The sequence below is a fragment of the Dermacentor andersoni genome, chromosome 1 (genome assembly GCF_023375885.2).
Source record: "Dermacentor andersoni chromosome 1, qqDerAnde1_hic_scaffold, whole genome shotgun sequence".
Classification (NCBI taxonomy): Eukaryota; Metazoa; Arthropoda; class Arachnida; order Ixodida; family Ixodidae; genus Dermacentor; species Dermacentor andersoni.
Genome location: NC_092814.1, coordinates 54,700,570 through 54,719,831, shown reverse-complemented (window position 1 = coordinate 54,719,831; position 19,262 = coordinate 54,700,570). Strand labels below are relative to the sequence as shown.

General features: G+C 45.5%; 1 protein-coding gene across 1 annotated transcript in view; it reads left to right on the top strand.

The window, feature by feature from the left end:
• Window positions 1-19,262, top strand: part of sls (sallimus) — a 285,614-nt gene that overhangs the window by 98,202 nt on the left and 168,150 nt on the right. The window contains exons 108-111 of the mRNA XM_072287454.1: window positions 1,214-1,402; window positions 2,280-2,443; window positions 2,993-3,135; window positions 17,008-17,182. Of these exons, the coding sequence (XP_072143555.1) occupies window positions 1,214-1,402; window positions 2,280-2,443; window positions 2,993-3,135; window positions 17,008-17,182 (671 nt within the window). The remainder of the gene's footprint in view (window positions 1-1,213; window positions 1,403-2,279; window positions 2,444-2,992; window positions 3,136-17,007; window positions 17,183-19,262) is intronic.

Below are 19,262 nucleotides of genomic sequence, written 5' to 3'. Positions count from 1 at the left end.
GGACAACACGGCGTTCGTGTTGTCCACTTCTCTTGTGTCCGTGTCTGCACGCCTTACCCTTTTTTGCACTATGAAGCCTTAGAACCTTGTGATTTATACCCTTACACATATATTTGGACACTCTTTAGAAAGTACGCATTCTATAGGCTATCTAATAGATGTCCTGCACATTTATCTTTTACTTTTTCTTTACTGTTGTCCGCCGCATTTTTGAAAACAACCAACCCTGGAACTTTCCAGGCCACTAAGAGAGCGAAAGAAATAGACTCGTTAACAAGTTTCTTCTATAGAGAGCTTAAAAACTTTACGTGCACAGAAGCACAGCTCTACAGAAAGGCTAAACAGCTTACGAGAAGTCTATGGGAAGCCTATAGATTGTCTGAATTCATAATTGCAAGTCCTACAGGACCTTCTGAACTTAATTTCATAAAGAAAATGCTGTATAAATATAGGTTGGTGTTCCTCACCTCGTAATGTGGCTCTGGTATGGTTCACGCGCTTTTGGTCTGGCATTAGACGAGGCAGTCCACGCCAGTCATTGGCGTTTCACGGCTTTTCTTCTTTCCCGACTGAACACGATCGAATTTCCTCGTGGTCACTGAACGAACACTTGTGTCAGTCGTTTGCGTAAAAGCGATGTCGAAAGCGCATGTACCGCGATATCGTACGATAGGCACTGTCAAATCTCATCGGAAGGGAACTAGACTTTCTTGGCAACCTTTACAGAAGTTGTACGAAGAGATTAGCTCCCGGATATTGTATATGCCTTGAGTAACGCAAGACGCAAAAAGAATGAGAAACAGCTAGTCATGAATGCGCAGACTCAGACGTATCGGCATTTACGCCGCAAGAATAGCCTTCCTTTTTCGGCTTGCTCTGCGAGATATTAAATGCTAAACTTCAGGAGATAGGTTCAGCATTTGTGTTCTAAATCATAGAGGTAACAGCTAGAAGTGATAAGCGAAAGGCAAGGGACTACTAGACCAGGCCGAGCTTGGGTTGGCTGCCGTGTACCGGGCAAGACGCTAGAACTTCTGACCAGAGCAATTGCATATAATCGCCCAGCATAACGAGGCGCTACTCGGTTATTTAGAAAAAGCAGATTGCATGATAAGCTGTGAATAACACGCACCGGAAAAGGAGCTTCGTATTTAACACGATGTACCTAGTCCGCGACATGAATCTTAAGTCTCACTTTGTTTTTCACTTGCAGGAGCGCAAGTAAAATGGTTCCGAGGCGACCAGCAAGTCAAGCAATCCCGGTACTTCCGCATGTCCCAAGAAAACAACCTGTTCACGCTCAAAATCTCTGAAGCGTTCCCGGAAGACGAAGGCGTCTACAAGTGCGTCGCCACCAATCCGGCAGGCACTGTGTCTACCAGCGCCAACCTTAAAGTTATCGGTAAGGCCCATCGACACCTTCGCCATTATATAAACTATGGTAAACTAGTTGGTAGTGTGGAGAACTCTGTAGGCAGTAAGTAGCTATTACATTAAGAGTACAATCGTCTGACACTTGGGCTTATTGAAGAGGTTCGTTTATTTCATACCTAAGCTGAAGCGTATGTCAGAAAACTTTCAGCAGCACCGAAGTTTTATATTGGAGCTCCTCCTTATCCTTGCTTGTAAATGCAAGCGCAATGTGTATTAGTATTTTTCATTATTTCTTGCGCTATCGTTTTGTAATGTTCTATAGAAATAGGAGTTAGTCAAAGAAAAATTTTCTGAAAGATACATAACGGGTATCAAGTTCTGTATTCCAAAATGCGCTTGCCTTGCAAAACGCTTTGGACGTTTGCTTACAATATCGGGCACGGTGCCAGGTCAAGTGACCGAAGCGAAGTAAATATCTGTGCGCTTTAGTACGCCTACCTCGTGATTATAATAGAGCCACCAAGCAGCCTCGGTTAAACAAAAGAGAACCGGCGGATCTACCGCCTCGAGTTGGGGTGCTGCGGTCTGCCGAAACCTGCGTTTGCGTTCAATCAATCAATCAATCAATCAATCAATCAATCAATCAATCAATCAATCAATCAATCAATCAATCAATCAATCAATCAATCAATCAATCAATCAATCAATCAATCAATCAATCAATCAATCAAACCTTTATTGCACAATGACAAATAGAAAGTCTGGAGCCTTTCTGGCTTGTATATTGTCCAATTATAGGTCACTTTTGGTCAGCCACAGGCTTATCAAAAACATACATTTCAGAAAAAGCAATTTATATTTGTTAAACAACGACTGATGAACACTTTCCTTTTTGTGCGACACAGTGCCCGAGCTAAACGAGGTGCCACCGACGGTTACTCCTCTGGCTGACCTGACCGTGCCCGAGGGCTCGCCTGCTCGCTTTGTCACATCCCTGGGAGGCGTGCCACCACCCAAGGTCATCTGGGTCCGCGAGGGCCACATCATCAAGCAGTCCCGTGATTTCCAGGTGGGTAGCCCACTTGAGCCTTGCACGGCCAGGCACTTTCGCATTTAAGCCATTGAAAGAGCGATTGTTTGGTTTCTTCGAAGTTACGCTTTGTTACAGTTAAACGCACATTCAAGTGAGGCTACGCACAAAATGTTGATGCCAGCAATAACGTAAAGGACTATCACTTCCTATTACCGATTTATGGAGCTAAATTATGTCGAAACCAGCGATTAGTACTGCCGTGTAACTGTGAGTAATACTAATTAATTGCTACGGAAGGTCCGTTCGACTAACCGCACAAAGTAAACCATCCCAGCATTCCAGATTTATTTAGATGTATCGGAAAAGCCAAGCAAAGGTCATTTGTTTCATGTGATTTTTGCGTAGATCGACTAGCAAATTGTGGGTTCTGATTACCAATAGCCAAACCACCGCGCGGTGTCTGTACGCCGACAGCGTGAAGTTGCTATACACATGCATGCGTGTATTGCTGGAGAACTTTCGCTGATGCGCTTGTGGCAGCAGCGAAAGGCCATAAGCTCACGTGTCTCCACCTTTTCGTTGCAGATGAACCAAGACCAAGGCTCAGCATCTCTGGTCATCAGGCACACGTATCCCGAAGACGAAGGTGTCTACGTTTGTCGTGCCACCAACGCCTCGGGCCAAGCCGAGACCTCTGCCCGGCTTACCGTGCAACGTAAGGCCAAAAAGTAGAGGTCGCGCCCTGGCCTACTTGCTCGCTGCGGCTTAAAGCGCTCCGTTGTTTCGGAAAGCAGTGCGTACGAGCTGCTAAAACCGGGAGAGAGAGAGAAAAAAAAAAGAAAAAAAAGTTTGGCTCCTCACTTTCGCGTTCCTAAACTAAAGTTAAAACTAGCGTTTTTCCCCCTGCGTCTTCGCATCGACGCACATACTTTATCGATGAGCTATTTATTTACTTCAACAGAGTCTTTTCTATATTTTTTTGTTTTCTTATCACATACCTTCTCCCTATTTCCGAGAGCGAGAAATTTTTAACTGAAGTCTCTTCTTTATGTGTCATTCGCTTCCGATTGTTCGTTAGTCCTGTCTTTGAGAGCCCTTTGTAAAGGGGAGAAAATTAACTGTGCCTATAGGAACCGTTCCGTTGTTTCCCTTTTTATTCATTGAAATCGCTACATTAACGCCTAACAAGTTTATTCATTTCATTAACCCAATTCTGCCTAACAGAAGGGTGATCGAGGCTTTGTACATTACTGGCATTTCTATCTACTTGCGCCGGAAGTATTTTTCTTTTGTTTATTTCCTGCAACAATAGTTGCAGTACTGCACATCTGGAGTCAGTCACCGGCACTTATTATTGACGGAAGGGAAAAAAAAAGAAAGGATGAAAGCACGTGCCATGCAGTCATTACCATTGTAGCGCTACTAGATGTGCATTTGTGAGGAGCCTTACAATTTGTTATACGTTGGGGCTATTAACACTTTTGCTTAGTGCGTCCATTCGAAACCGATTGGCCACCTTCGCGAGTTTCACGATTCGTGGAAGCCGCGAGACAATAGGCATCGACGGAGAGGCACAAGGCGCTTAGAAAGGTTTAGGCGATATTAACACGATTAACCACTCAGCAAGAACGAGGCTCTACACTGCCAGCCACGTGGAGATGTGATAACGCTAGCTGCTTCTTACGACTCTCTCGGTCGCTCTTTGTTTACGTTTTGTTCTGTTCTTCGCGGCAAAGCTTTCGCGAGTCGCCACGCTAGTCACAGTCAGCAGTCACGGCAGCAGTGGTGCCCGCGCAACCTCGGCTGTAGCTCACACAGGCCAGCCAGCGATAGGCACACACGCTCCGTCCTTAGACAACCAAGTGGCCGAAACATGTAGCGATTGCTTGTGGAAAAGAAAATTTCAATAAAACCAAGTTATGCAAACATGTTGTGTCTGATTTAGGCTTGCTCTCTCAGACTCACACTTTGTCGGAACTTCGACATTTGCATGCTTTTTTTCTCTTTATTCTGATAATTATTGCTCTCGACTAATTTCTATTCTGGCGTTGATTTGCAACTCAATAACCTCTTAATCAGACTCAATCGCAAAATCTCTTACTTTTTTATTTGATTTCTGCGAAGCATGCAAAGACCGAAAGAAGATAAAAGCATTGGCGGCCTAAAAGTGTGAGGGAGATAGGCCTACATCTGACACAGATGTGCTGCTCTCACAGCTCGTCGAAAACAAAAGAAACAAAAAAAAAAGAAAAGAAATACCCTGTGCCCGATAAAGTCGCACTCCTCGCTGTTAGCTGCTCAATCTGGTCAGGAGGTCTCCTCCGCAACTGATGAAGGCCGTCCCAGCCTGAGTCTTGCACGCTTTTAGGCCCCCACCCAGCCGCACCTCGTTTCTGCTCGGCGTTCGCTGCACAAGCAAAACCCTGCATGGCTCGCGCACGCGCTCGCCACCGCGCCGCGGCTCAAAAAGCAACAACACGAGAAGAGGATGATGGAACAAGGCGGCGCACGATGCAGAAACGGGGCGAGGCAACATGCGTCAATTCGCTCGTGCGCCGTCCCCGAAAACAACGAAGCGTCAGCCAACCGAGCCATTCCGGCTACGAAGGATCACGTAAGCACGGTTCTATTAGTAGAGGCCTTGCACAAACGAAATGCGCTTCACGCGCGCACACGGAAGGTGGGGACAGGGTGTGAAGGTTGGTTAGCGGTTGGGAAGCTGATGTAGACGTACAAGGCTAGTGCTTAGGCAGTTTCGACTTTTTGGGTAAGTGTTGTCTCGTCAGCATTTTGGCCTTTCGGATGAACGTGGTGAACGTTACGGGAAATACTATATACTATACGTGCGCTGTATATATGGGTTACCCGTGCTCTTCAACCAAAGTGCAGAGACACGGGTTGAATCCTCAAGAGCAATGCAGTGATGATTCGGTAATGGCTGAAGGATAACGTGGCTTATGCCTTAAGAGTCTGACCTATAAGCTACCGCGTCTGACAGTCATAACCGAGTCGGAGCTGCGGTCCCTGCGCAGGCATGTAGAAATGTACGAAATAAGCAGACATAAGAGTGGCGACCATACAAATATTCTAACCAGGTTGGTGTGTTCATAGTGTGTGCCGTATAGACGCGATTTTCATAAAACAGGCGGATGAGTTCCTTTGGATAACCTTCAGACCTACGCCGCTTCTAGAGTGAAAGTGGCCTTGGTCAACCTCCAGAAAGCGGTTGAAAGCCATGACTCACTATCGACTTAGTTCCAGCGTTAATCTGTGCGTATAACAAAAAATAAACTATTAGACGACAACGTAAATGAAATGTAACTAACCAGCTTTAGCCTAGCTTGCCGAGAAGTACAATCAAGCTTAAACGTAAACCACGAAGACTTCGAGGTGGCTTCCATGGATATGGTCGAAAATGCGTTGTCCGCTGCGTGCCAAATTTACCGTTTGAATACGGGACTGCCGTCGAAGGATGTTCAAGGCGCCGAAAAAGCTATCTTGCTCTACGGATGTCCATGATATGAAGAAACATGGGGATGACGTATCGATCCTGTCGGAACAAAGACATCGCTACATTAAACAAACGGCTTGTAATTATGGTCACGTTCTCAAACCGAAGCATTTTTCACTATGTGAAAAACAATATTTACTGAAAGAACGCCTAAAATATTGCTGAGCGAGGACAAATAAGACCGATGAACAGGATTAGAAGTGGCCGTTTGTGACATGACAGCAAAACAATAGTAAACCAATGAACACATACCGGTGCGAAGCCAAGAAGTACCTGAGCTGTAACAGGTGTACAGCCCAACAAAACTGCTTCATATAGACAAGTCTCATGTTTGTAAACAAGAAAGCGTGACATCGCTAGTATGCAGGCGTATGGTGAGAATAAAAAAGAAACACTTTTTTCTATTTGTTGTCGAGCCATTTAAATTCGTGGCCGCAATAATCTGTGGCTTCCTGATCGAAGATAAAAGGCTCAGGACCAATACAATGATGTGCGCCAACCAGAACTAGCAGGCTCGCGGTAGACATCTACCTGTCATGGCCTGGAGTCAACGAAGCGTGAGAGAAAAAACAAAACAAAGAAGACATTGTCACCTTTCGTCATCAAAAATAAGTAAAGCAAGGCATACCTTCCCTGACATGAAAAAAAAAATGTCTGTCTAAGGAATCAGGCCCCTTTGTGCTGGAATATATCCCATTATCCGAAGAGCAACACTTTTCTGGGTAGCTTGTAGTTCACCATCCGGAGGCTTGAAAGAAGATAATAATAATCGTCGCGACCTTCATTGTCTCAAAGCATGTCCATCTCAACAGCTGCATACCCTGTGAACAGCTTGAATAAGTTATTCAAGGAGACAACGAATGCCTGGGAAAAGCATAATACCACTGGATTTATTCTGCTCGGTCGCAAGCTATTGCTACTCAGGCACTAGAAGTGGTATGATTACGATATTTATTTCTCCACAACAGGTGGATACAGAAGAGGGAAGCCTAACTATAACGCTTCCCGTCCTGACAGGTGGCTTACTAGTGCGCACAATGGAACTCTCTGTTCAGTGCAACTGCAAGCGCCACCATGAGCAACAACTGCCCTTGACAAATTTCCTTTAGGACCGTCGCAGCACGGTACTTCATTTGACTGTGAAACGACGGTTGTGCGTTTGCCTTTGTGGCCTGCGTACACTACTGCCATGCAGAACTATACAGCTTAGAATGCTCAGCACTAACGCGATGCCGGAAAAACAGCCTACGAGATAAAAATCAGTCGTTCATCAGAAGGGTCAGTGACAAAGCAGGGTTATCACTGACGGAGAAGCACGTAGAACTCGCAATTTTGATGGGAAAAAGCACTTCAGCAACTATATCACGTTGATGTTGGAACCAATGGCGTTGCCTTGCTTCAAACATAAATGTGATCGGTGCCTGCAGAACATGAAGCATGAAGGCACCGAGCAAGGAGTAACGCCATCTAAACTGAACGCAGAGCACGGACAGCTCCCTCGAGCGTCCTTGACTGCCTTTGACTGTTCCAGCTGCAGAAGCGCAAGAATAAACTTTCTACCGACTTAAGCAGTCGGTGTTTGATATCAGGCGTGTACCCTAGCTTGTGGAGAACATACATGACTTGAACAATATAGTAACAATGGAGACTTTCCAGAAAGTCGTGTTCTTGTACCAACTCACCGTCCATATTGTAACAAAAATGCAGTGTACCTGCTTTAGTAGAAACAACGCTTAGCATAAAGGTCGAAACATACGCATTCCTGTCTTTTGTACGTGTCCGTTAGCCTAGTCCTTTTTTATGCCAGTAAAATCATCGGTAACAAATTACCGCTTTCAATAATATACCTATAGGCTTCACGTGCCCGCGACATTCCGGAGACTGCGTATGTGCAGAAAAAAGAAGGTGTTTCCGAGCACGCCTAGCCACATTCCAATGAACGCAACATACACAGCGAAGACAAGCGCCAAAGTTGTGATAACCGCAAGGCAGTTTTCAAGCGGCAACAGACCAAGTTCGCGTGAAAATTTATTCAAGCACCTCAGCGTTCTCATTTTCCCTAGAACTCTGATTTCAAAGGTTTACGCAAGGAAGGTATTGTTTTCTCCGCACCAAGTCAGAGCTAACGTAGCTCGTGATTATCTGTTTCACATTAACGCACATTTTTAAAGCAGCATCTACATACTTCTAGAAAAAAAAACTATCACTTAATCTACAATAGCTTTGTGCGCATGAAGTTTGCAGACATTAGAGCTTTAAGATGCGCCTATTTATGCCGCACCGCGTCATGATTATTTCAGAAGACACAACCGAAAACGATTTTTTATCCCTGTTTTTACACTTGTATTCATAATAATTATTACATACACCAACCGATCATCGAAGTTTCGCTACAAGGAAAGCTTCTCAGAATGCGTTCAAACGCTTAATAATTGCCAACACCACATAGTTCGCAACACATCGCAAAATAAGAGGTATGCTAGCATAGAACGTGACAGAAGTTTTCAACAGACAGAAGCAGTGAAAACATTGAATCTGACCAAATGTTAGGCGCGCGCAGCCTGGAAATAAAGGATCCACTGCATGCGCCAAAAGCAAAAGTTCAACGAGCGCCCAAAGTATACGCTTATGCTGCAAGTAAATTTAACTTCTTGTTTTTCCTGCTTTGACCTCTGCTGTGAGCAAGTGCACGGACTACACAACCTATGCAACCTGTGCAAGAGCGCGAAACAGTTATCATAAAAACGCGCGGCAAACGTATCTATATCTGACATAACAGTAGAACACGAGGGTAAATCACTGACATGTCCCCTATTTACGTTCATAGGCCCATGGGGCACTGCACGTCTGAGAATCACATACACGTGATTATATTTGTTTTACATATTTCTTTAGAATCCCCGATAGCAAGCAGCGAAACACCGCCTTGGCCAGCTAGGTATTAAGGCGTGAGCTTTAAGTGGCTCGTTGCAGTGGCTCATACCTAAAAAACGCGGTGTCTAGTCGAGTGATACAAAAAATATTATCAGCAGCAATGGCTCATACCCCCGTGAGCAATGGTTCATGCATACCCCCGTAAGCAAGCAAAATAATGCAATGGCTCATACCCCCTTAAGGCAGAGGATACAAGCGCTCAGCAAAGTGAAGTGAATAGTGCATACATTCATTGAAATCAACCATACAACACACAGAGCAGCATACGTTTCAATAAAGAACAAGCTCAATACAAGCATCTGAACCATCAATAAAGCATTACACCCCTCTCCCCACCTGGAAAGTACGCTACGGACGAGGATGCTCGCCAAGCGAGAAAAGAGGTGCGACGTGCGAAGCGGCGGGAGCCAGGCGTTCGACCGCGAGGGCTGCTTTCCCCTGCTGAGAGGATGCAACGCGAGGTCGAAGAGAGACGTCGTTGGCGCGAGTCTGACCCCGCTATACGAGCGCGCGAAGCCGCAGCTTAGCGTCGAAAACGAGCCGAAGAAGCAGAACTGCGAAATTAGCAACGCGACGATTCGAGACGGCGCATTACCAAGTGTGCCGCAGGCTTTCGCCTTCACGTGTTACAGGAGTGAAACATGCTGCCGAACTTTTTATTGCATTCGGGTGGACAAAACGTGCGAGACCTTCTGCAACAAGTAGCTGAAGTAATTAACGAATTGTCTGATTCGCTTTTTATTCGCCGATTTGAGAGCAACGTTTCATTGGAGAATCGAAGGTGTGTTCTAGTTTGTCAAATTCTCCAAACGAGCACGTGCTTCCTTATAACATAATAAATCCACGACTCACACCGCCCAAAAGCACGAGTCCTCCCTACGATGCCTTTGCTCGACATGACTGGCGCTCAGGCAACGTACGCATACTCGGTTTGGTTTAAGACGGCATGCTGCTGCGCAGCTATTGCGTCTGGCCCGGATCAATTGGCGCACGCAGGAATTACCACATGGGTCCCCACTTGAAGACACTGGAAGGCGTCTGTATCGGAAATGAAAGAGTTGGGTGGCTACGATCTTACAGCAGAATCGCGTTAGAGGAATTCAGAACAGCCCTACATAACGATATGCTTAGATTCCGTTGTGCAGACAGATGACGTAAACTAATAAAATGGCTATTTGTAATTTTTTATTATCTGAGTGAGTGGTGGAACGTCTTTATTAAAAATAAAATGGAAAAAGATAAAGAAAGATGTTGCATGGCCCCATGGCCTACGTATTAAATGAATTCATTAAATGTTGCTGCTCTAAAACATCACTGCTGCGAAGGCACCGAATGCTGTGCCCGCCTTTCCATAAAGCCACTCTGCGGACATGAAATTGACCTATGCGCCACATGTCTTTTGCTCAAAATAATTTGAGAAAAAAAAGTGGCATAAATGTAAAAAGAACGGTATAAGTTCGTAGAACGACAACAAAGCCAGTTCGAACTCGTGCCTACTCAAACGTCGCGACGAACAGCAGCAGTGGCGCCGCTGCCTATACACAAAGAAGCAGAAGCAGAGTTATGTCATAATATCCGAAGCCATTGACACTTAAAGGCACCAAGGCAGAAAATATTGTTTAGCTTTTTTTCTGCGGACACTTTCGTCAAGAGGACGCAACGTGCCATATTTTACTACGCATGCATTCACCGAACCTTCTAGTCCGCAGCAAAAGTGAAACTGCCCTTTTCTCCAGGCATGCAAGGCCTGTATCAATGCGCATACGCTAGGCTCAGTGTGCACGCGCCACGAATCTGGCCGAAAGCTGAGTGAGCAAATTGACAAACAAGTGTTTTCGACTGATTCGATGGAATCGGGTGCAGTCAGGTGCCTCTCTATACGTTGCTGTCTGGCATCGTCGCGTTGCTGCTTTCGCAGTTCGGCTTCTTCGGCTCGTTCTCGACGCTCAGCTGCGGCTTCGCGCGGTCGTATAGCGGGGTCAGACTCGCGCCAACATGTGCAGCGCCAAGGGGATTTTTACACAACCGCTACACCATGCTGCACAGCTCACGAAGTGTCAACACCCGCCAGTGGTGGCCACGGAATTAGTCGAAGAGGAAAGCTTCTGCTGAGCGTTCCGTCTGTTTCTTTAGCGTTGGCTTCACGACGCAAGCACGCCTCTGTCGCCATAACGTATAAAGGAGAACTTCTGAAGTTAGTTATATATGAAATGCTTGTTCCCCACTTGTGATTGACAAAATCTTGAAGCTTATGTAGTTGCGAATCACCTTAGCAGGGAAGCAAATAAATAAATAAGAAAGTCGCAGTTTCGCCCGAAAGGCGAAGCATCCAACGCGACAGCAAATTAGTGGACAGCTATACGAAGTAAGGATGGTAGTTTCATCAGCCGTATAAATTTGTTAATATTCACTTACTAACTAAGTTAACAAGCACGGTGTCACGCGCGCACAAGCACACATAAACACATCTCTCTCGATGACCGCGGAAACTCGCTGTCAAAACGTCCAAGTGAGCGAATTGAAATTCGTGCTGCTTCTCGCTTCAACGCGACCTAGCGGCGTGAACACAGCGCAAGGCGAAGCTATCAGCGCTCGTCGCAGCTAGACTCTGTCCCCATCGCAGATCGCTTTCAAGATGGTGCCCACGTGGTCACGCCATACGCAGAAGCCGCCGGAGCCGTCGCTCTCCTCTCGCTCACCTCCCCCCAGTGACTTGCGCGCGACGGAATACAGCGCGCTTCCTTCCCACTTTCATCCCTTGCGCGCGCGAGATCGAGCCTCCGTAGTCGGCTCGTCCTCGCACGCTTTCATTACAGCATACGGCGCGCGGCGATGGTGTTATGGCACTGGGACCTTATACGGAACATCACGATCACGTCGGTGCCGACGGCGACGGCAGAAACGCGCCTGGAATCTCCATATAATTGCTATCGCAATAAAAAAAGAAGATTGATAATCATCCCAATGTAATCTTATAATTTGACCCACCACGTCGATTCACTGGCTATGGAGTTTTGCTACGGAGCAAAAACTCGCGTGCCTGATACGCGGTGGTGATGGCCGCTTTACAACGGGGCGGAATGTAAGAACGTATTTTTAAACTAAGCCTTCTAGAAGCCTCCAGGACTTTTCTGACCGCGGGAAAGACAAACTCATTTAATACACTTTACACAACATATCAAATCAACAGAGGTCAGCAATTCGCGGCATTAACATGGCAATAGACACCAGAGCAGAGTTCTTGTGTGTTTAGAAAAAGTTTATTCTACAAGAGACGATACGAACAATGAGTCACAATCACGTCACAATTCCACCAGGACGATCACATATACAAAGTACGGAGCAATTTATACACGGCGCGTGTAAAAGCTGGGTGGTAGCTGCTGCTGCTTGCTGTCTTGCCGAATTGCCGGCACTGAAGGTAGTAGTACTATCAATACTACCCGCAAAGTGCCCAGGCTGCTTGCGTTGTTTTCTACGGAATCCCTGAGTGTTAAAACAAATGATATATCCTCATTGCAACAAATACTCGTATACGTCATCAAGAGCACAATTCCTTTAATAAAGCAAACCTCTCAAACCTTTATACAGCTATTTTCCTAACCATGAGGCCCCAATCACGCGTATACTTCTATTGTGACAACGCGAGCTCCCCTTTCAAATAATCGCCACGTGTTGATGATAATGATGATGTGCATAGTACGGCACAGACCGACAACGGCAGACTGGCAATGAAGCGGGTGGTGCATTTAAAATAAGTAAGAAGAAATAAAGAAATACAGGCCACTATAAGACTTGTCACGTTGCGTAGCACGGGGGCGTGAGACACATGCGCGAGCGCCTTATGCCAAAGATGCAGGAATTAAAAAGGGGGCAAATTTATACCATTTCATTGCCCGCTTCACGAAAGCATCGCCCCTATAGATTCCAAAATGTGCGTTGGGTCTGCATATTTTTAATTTTTTCGTGCGTGTTAAAGAGCTCCATGTGGCCGAAATTTATCTGAAATTTATCTCCCCCCCCCCCACCTACTACACTGTCTCTCATCGCCCGCTAGTCGGAGTAGGCTATTATACCGTTTAATTTAATTTTTAATAGTGATTTGATTAATCACCGGGAATACGTAAATATTTTTCCATGTTTTCTCACAGACGGCCCTTTCATTCATTGCTACCTCATTTGCCTTCAAAAGGAGCCTTCGGCCTGTTCTGAACATGCATTGCGTGGCCTGCAGAATCAAACACGCTGTCGCAAAAGCAAGTGTCTGTTTTCTACCCTTTTCTCAGAAGATATCACCAAACAGGCGCACGTTGGGTTATTTGAAAATGATTGGCTTCATTTTCCTCTAAGTTCTACCAACCGACTTCTTCAAAGTTTTACGAGGGAAAAAAATATATCTGCAGCGTCAGGGACAGCTTGTTATGGTAAGTGTTATTCTCGAAACATTACCGAGATTTTTTAACACACATGCGCTAAACAGCAGTCATTATTTTCACGACCTTAAAATTCTCATTGCAATATTTATAATTTTAGGTCATAAATTTTTAGTTGCTGACAAGGAATGTTGTCAAGCAAGCAGACAACAAAAGTGGACCTCACAGATGAAAGAAAAAAAATAAGCCTCAAGGTTCTTCCTCGACAACGACAATGATCAAGACATCTACATATTATCAACATGGTGGTTGAACGATAGCAGCGCCATACTGCCATTCAGTGAAACGGTATGAATACTGACGCTCACAATAACAAAGAAAAGGCAAACAATTGGCAACTGTGTGCATTAGGTCTGCAGGATCTGCCCAAAGAGGGAGGGAGCTTTACACCTCTTCAATTTTAAGACCGTACTTCTATGGTGAAACCTCTTCACTGGACTGTTGCGGTACAAAGAACGCGCAGAAATTCAAAGTAATAAATGCACAGTAGAAGTTAGGACATTTTGTGGCAACCATTTCGCTGTTCAGGGTCTCAACCGCTATAAGACTAGATAACGCAATGTGGCGATTCTGAAGGCAGAGTGTGCCCACACACTTCGTGCGCTTGTCCATAGTTTTTCTTGGGAACCTAACCTGTGACGGGACGTCTTAGAGAAGCGCACTGTGAGATCGTAGCGGAATTCATCAGATTGCACTGGCACAATCTTGGTTCGTTTCACTGGAGCGTCCTGCATCAACCTTGATAAGCCCGTTGGCATTTATTACCTTGTATCATAATATATCAAGTCTCACTTGTGGAGGAAAGCGTCACCCTCTCAATGTTACTTTAATATTCGACCCCTAGCTGTTGCAGCATGCCAGGTTTTTTTTACATGTGCAAAAACGGAACACTAGCACGTCGTGCCCGCGAAATTCTGTATTTCACAGTCAGACGAATCGGCATCGTTTTGTTCCAGAACAGCTTGAATTTTTTCACCGCTCAGGTACCGCGCTTAAAATCATAACGGCAAAATCCAGTCCCAAGGTACTCATAGGGTATTCAAAGTTTCATAAGTTCTTAACTCATGCACCCTTTAAAACTTCAAATTGAAATGCGTGTTAACATGCGCCGAGATTTTTCAAAATCAGCACAGTGGTAAGAAATTTCTCCTGGCTTACGCTTTCACGAAAAAAAAAAACGAATTAACTTATCAGGTGAAGACGAAATGGCACGCGCGCACTATTCGATGCCATTTTACTTGCTTCCTGCTCGGCGCAGATGGAGGGTATGTCGTCATCTCACGGTACTTCAAGAAAACCTGAACGCCCATTTGCTTAATGTGGATCTGGATGCACGAATTTCTTTTTTTTTTTTTTTCAGGCGATCACTCAACTCCTGGGAAGTAGTACACGATTGGATACCTGGGGGTAGCAGAGGATAAGGTGGATGCTTTGGGCTATCGTTGCTTAGCGCGACCAATTATAATCACCGAGAGCGGAAACCAATGCCTTTATATAACTGCTCGTATTATTTTTAGTCAAGTGCGTGAATTGGCCAGAAGAGGCGATACGGCATCTTTCACTCTAATACAGCGGAGTTTTGAGAGGTGGAGGCTGTCGGAAGACTCAGAGGCACAATTCTAATACTAAAAAAAAATGTGCAGTAACCATGGGCGATGATTCCCAATGCACGCGAATAGCCCGAACGAACGAACGAGCAAGCGACAGCCCCCTGCCCTCCCCCTCCATTCCACCCCTCCCCGCAACCTGGTTGTCCGAGAACACGCGCCCTTTCCCTCGGTCCTTTTGTTTCGCATGTCCGACCAGCGGCCATCAACTACTTCCAACCACAGACCGCCGCCAACAAAGAAAACGGGCGAAGAGGCAAAGAAAGTTATTCGTTTTAAAAGAGACGTCACGGCTCGAAACCACAGAGTCGATCAGCGAGTCTGGCTGAATGCCAGGGCTTTTTGTGCGTTGGAAGCCTGCCTGAGAGTGACAGTTGTGTCTTAGGTTGACAACATCTGGAATATCGCTAGCTTATAGCAGAAGCCGCATGCGCTTGTAGTTATTTGCTATTTTCTAGAGCTACTGCGGACCTAATACGGAGACTGCGATTGCCCGTGATTAGATTTATTACAATGCAGAAGTGGTGTCATGATTAGACCTCTAACCAACTTCCTGCCAAACACATGAAAGCGAAAGTGGCGTTACCTGTGAGACGGCAGGTCAGGTTCCATATACTAGGTTCAAGTTCCGTTTGTTTACATCATAACGATATGGGCAGGCTAGAGCAAAAAGTGAAAACGCTTTAGTTGATGGCAGACGAGCCTCCCATGCGCGCGTACATATTATTTCAGACATTTAAAAATACAACTTCAATTTATACAATACACCAACAGTAAAAAAAAAAAAAATGAGCTTTCACAGAACAATGGCAAGTAGAAAGAGGTCACATCATAAAATGTCCCAAATACCGCGTACGCTGCATTTTTCAACCCAACTGTTGTGGGAAATTAGTTTGTTGAGTAACAAAGGTACTGTATCATGTGGCATCTGGTGTCCGTGTCAAGTGTAGCAGAATTGAAAGAACCAAAATTTTTTGCTTCGAAATAGATAGACCGTCGTGTTCGTTTTCAGAGATAAGAACTTCAAAAAAGTGTGTTAGCAATTATAGACCGATTTTTAAAACTAATTGATAAGAAGCAATTGTAGAAACAAGGGACTGGTGTTAAGTCTGAAAAGTTCCCCAGTTTCTACGCCGTAAAAATATCCACATTAGCTACATAAAGCGCTGTTCTTTTTATTTTTCGTAGCACGTGTATTTCGCTTATGGTGCAGTATTTCCCCGGACCAACACATGATGATTGAAGTATAGGGACAGTATATTATAGATATTTAACTTGATTACCACAGTGAGATACGATCGAAACTTCGCTAACATGCCAATACATTTTGGCAAGTAGCATATCACAGAGATAATGTCACAATCTCAGCACGTGTTCCTATTAGTGTTGTCACAGTATTTAGCAATTTTATAATGCAATTCAGTAATCCAACGAGGACCCAACGAGAAGGAGCTCTGCCGTACGTACAGTAGTGCAACTTCTTATTCTTCTTCTTATTATTTTTTGATGAGCAATAAATTTGCTGCACTCCACGTACTTAACTTTTCCATTGTTGCCTTTAAATAGCAGACGTGTGTCATCTGCATATAAAATACATCTTGGTTTGTCACTAATAGTTAAGTCGTTAACATAGATAAGATAGACAAAAATCGTCCCAGGACGCTTCAGCTGTGGGATACTAGTGATTCGGCCCACTAAAGATGCCGCAGCACAAGTCGTGTTGTGATGGTGATAATACATGGTAGCCTTTATTATAAAGTGTGGCTCTTGGGCCTCTTTCTTTTTAAAGGTGTGTGTGATCACGCTCTCCTAGTTAAAGAGTGTGGAACGAGGTTGGATAGAGGAGTGAGTGTGGAAATGACATATTAAAGGGATCAATTCACACTGAGACAGAGATACGCAATTCTTCGCAACCGACATCACAGTCACCATTGTTTCTTTTCTCCCCGGCTCTGTCGTAGAGCGATTCAGCGCTCTCCATTCCAGACCCTTTCGTCATCAAAGCCTTTGTTGGCGTGTCAACTGATTAAAACATATTAAAAAAACTGAACCGAAAATTCTGCCACCACCCATGGCTCGAACCAGCCATGATTCGCGCCTGCCACATATGGTTAGAATGGCAGAGCTAAGCTGGTCGCGTCTTGTTGCAGGAAAAACAGCGGAGCAAAAACCAGTGCGCGTCATGGGCCCCCAGGGCATGGCCCCGCAGATCACCAAGCAGCCCGAGTCGCGTTCGGCCAAGCCCGGCCACAAGGTGGACTTCAAGGCGACCGCTACTGGTTCGCCAGCGGTAAGTTCCAGCGCCCAGTTGAGAAAGGACATGTAGCCGTGTGCCATCTTTCTATCTATCTTTCTATGAGTGATCTTATAGATGAGTGCGCAGAGTCGTGTACTGGGCACTTTCAATGTGCCATGAGAAAAACAAAAACTACGCAACCCTATTGCACATGCATTCACTGAGCACGGCTGAGTGGCCGTGTAAATCGGGGAGTTCGAGCCACTCGATGCCGCGCAAGTGCCACCCAGCGCAATGGCATTCGTACAGGTGCCACGGTGAACGTAGCGAGGACGGTGAGCACAGTACATGACGCCCATCAACCCACACTGCCCTCGCCGATATCAGAAACACCGGCTACGTTATATCATGCACTTTGCACTACAGCTAGCACAAATAGCGCGCTACCTATTTAAGTGAAATAAAAGAGAAGCAAGTTTGAACTAGGAATAATCAGACAGTCTTCGCGACATTTATACACCAACATGTTACGCATAGCGCTGGCATAGAATTGGGCTTGAGCTAAAAGCATAAACACCATCTTTCGCGCTTTTGGCACGCGCAGAGTAGATACTACGGCTGTTCTTTAATTTCCTACAGGAGCTTTACAATATCGCAGTCTTTGCATGACACCGAAATAAGGTCACAGCTAAGATGACGTAAAATTTACATGCTAAATTGTAATCCAGACAGTTTTAATTCAGGACGTCTCTGCACCCACTATTCTGTATAAAAAAAGGAGAGTAGTCGTCTGAATGAATGAATTGTGGGGTTTTACGTGCCAAAACCACGATTTGATTATGAGGCACGCCGTAGTAGGCGAACTTCGGATCAATTTTCACCACCGGGGGATCTCTAACGTGCCCGCAATGCGCGGGGGACACGGGCGATTTTACATTTAGCCGCGGAGGCGAAATGTGAAAGCCACGGCCGGGATTTAATCCCGCGACCTCGTGCTTAGCAGCGCAACACCGTAGCTGCTAAGCCGCCGCACCGGCTGTAAGTGGTGGTCTAAACTGTATGCAAGTGCTGCATCGGCGCGTGAAAACTTTTCCACCTTATGTCGTATATCTTCGGCGCAGTCGTAGAGATTCGTGAACAGATCAATTACGATTTCTATTTCGTCACACGACAAATGCTAATCCAGTGAGGGAAACAGCAACGCCATCCGGCCTCTGACTCGCAGTTGTTATCAAAAGGGCACCGCCGCGTGTGCCGTCCATATATGAGCACGCTGGCAGGCGCCAATGACTTGTGCCTATCGCTGATTCCTGAAGAAATAATGCGCCCATCCCGTAGAGGGCTGGCTTACAGCACTGTGCCCGTCTTGCTGCAACCCTTTCGCTATAGCATTCTGAGCACGGACGGGCATTTCAGCAATACCTGACACTTCGGCCGTTCAGAAAATTATGCGGTTCATACATGTCGTCTGAGGATGTAAGCCAAAGTACATGGTACAGTCATTTGAAAGAATTTCATACTCGAGACGTTTAACAACGTACACTGCTGGGCTATTTGGTTCCGAATTAGACATTAAAATCGAGCAAACGAAGACAACGCGATAGCAAAGAGGAGAGTTTTACGCTTAGACGCCTCCTTAGTCGTGTTAAGGGCGTTCTAGCAACCACGAAATCGATCTGAAGAGAAAAGTAGCGGGAAGCGGAAGCGGGATGCGAAACCCGGAGACATGAGGGAGCCCGTCAGTCGAAATTAATAAAACGGAGACAAGGAGACACGAAATTCTGCGCCAGGTTAAGTCTTCCAAAATACGTTATTCCGTGAAAGCTGCGCGGATGTCTGCAGAACGTTCTTGCGGCAATGCACAAACCACCAGCTAGGGATCCCACGCCTCCTCGATACCAGTTTATGAAAGAAAGCTCCACTAAAACTTGACAAAAAAAGTTTTCTCTCTCTCTATGAAACAACGACCTTGTGTGCCGATGTGCAGCGTCAATAAAATTGTCGCAGTTATGCATTCAGAGGCTGCATTCACAAAGCTTTCCGCTCGTAAGTTATCCTTGCCGTTGTCCTGCTGCTTTCGCTAATCATATATTGAGAATCAGGATTGGCTGGAACTTTCTCTTACGAAAAATTC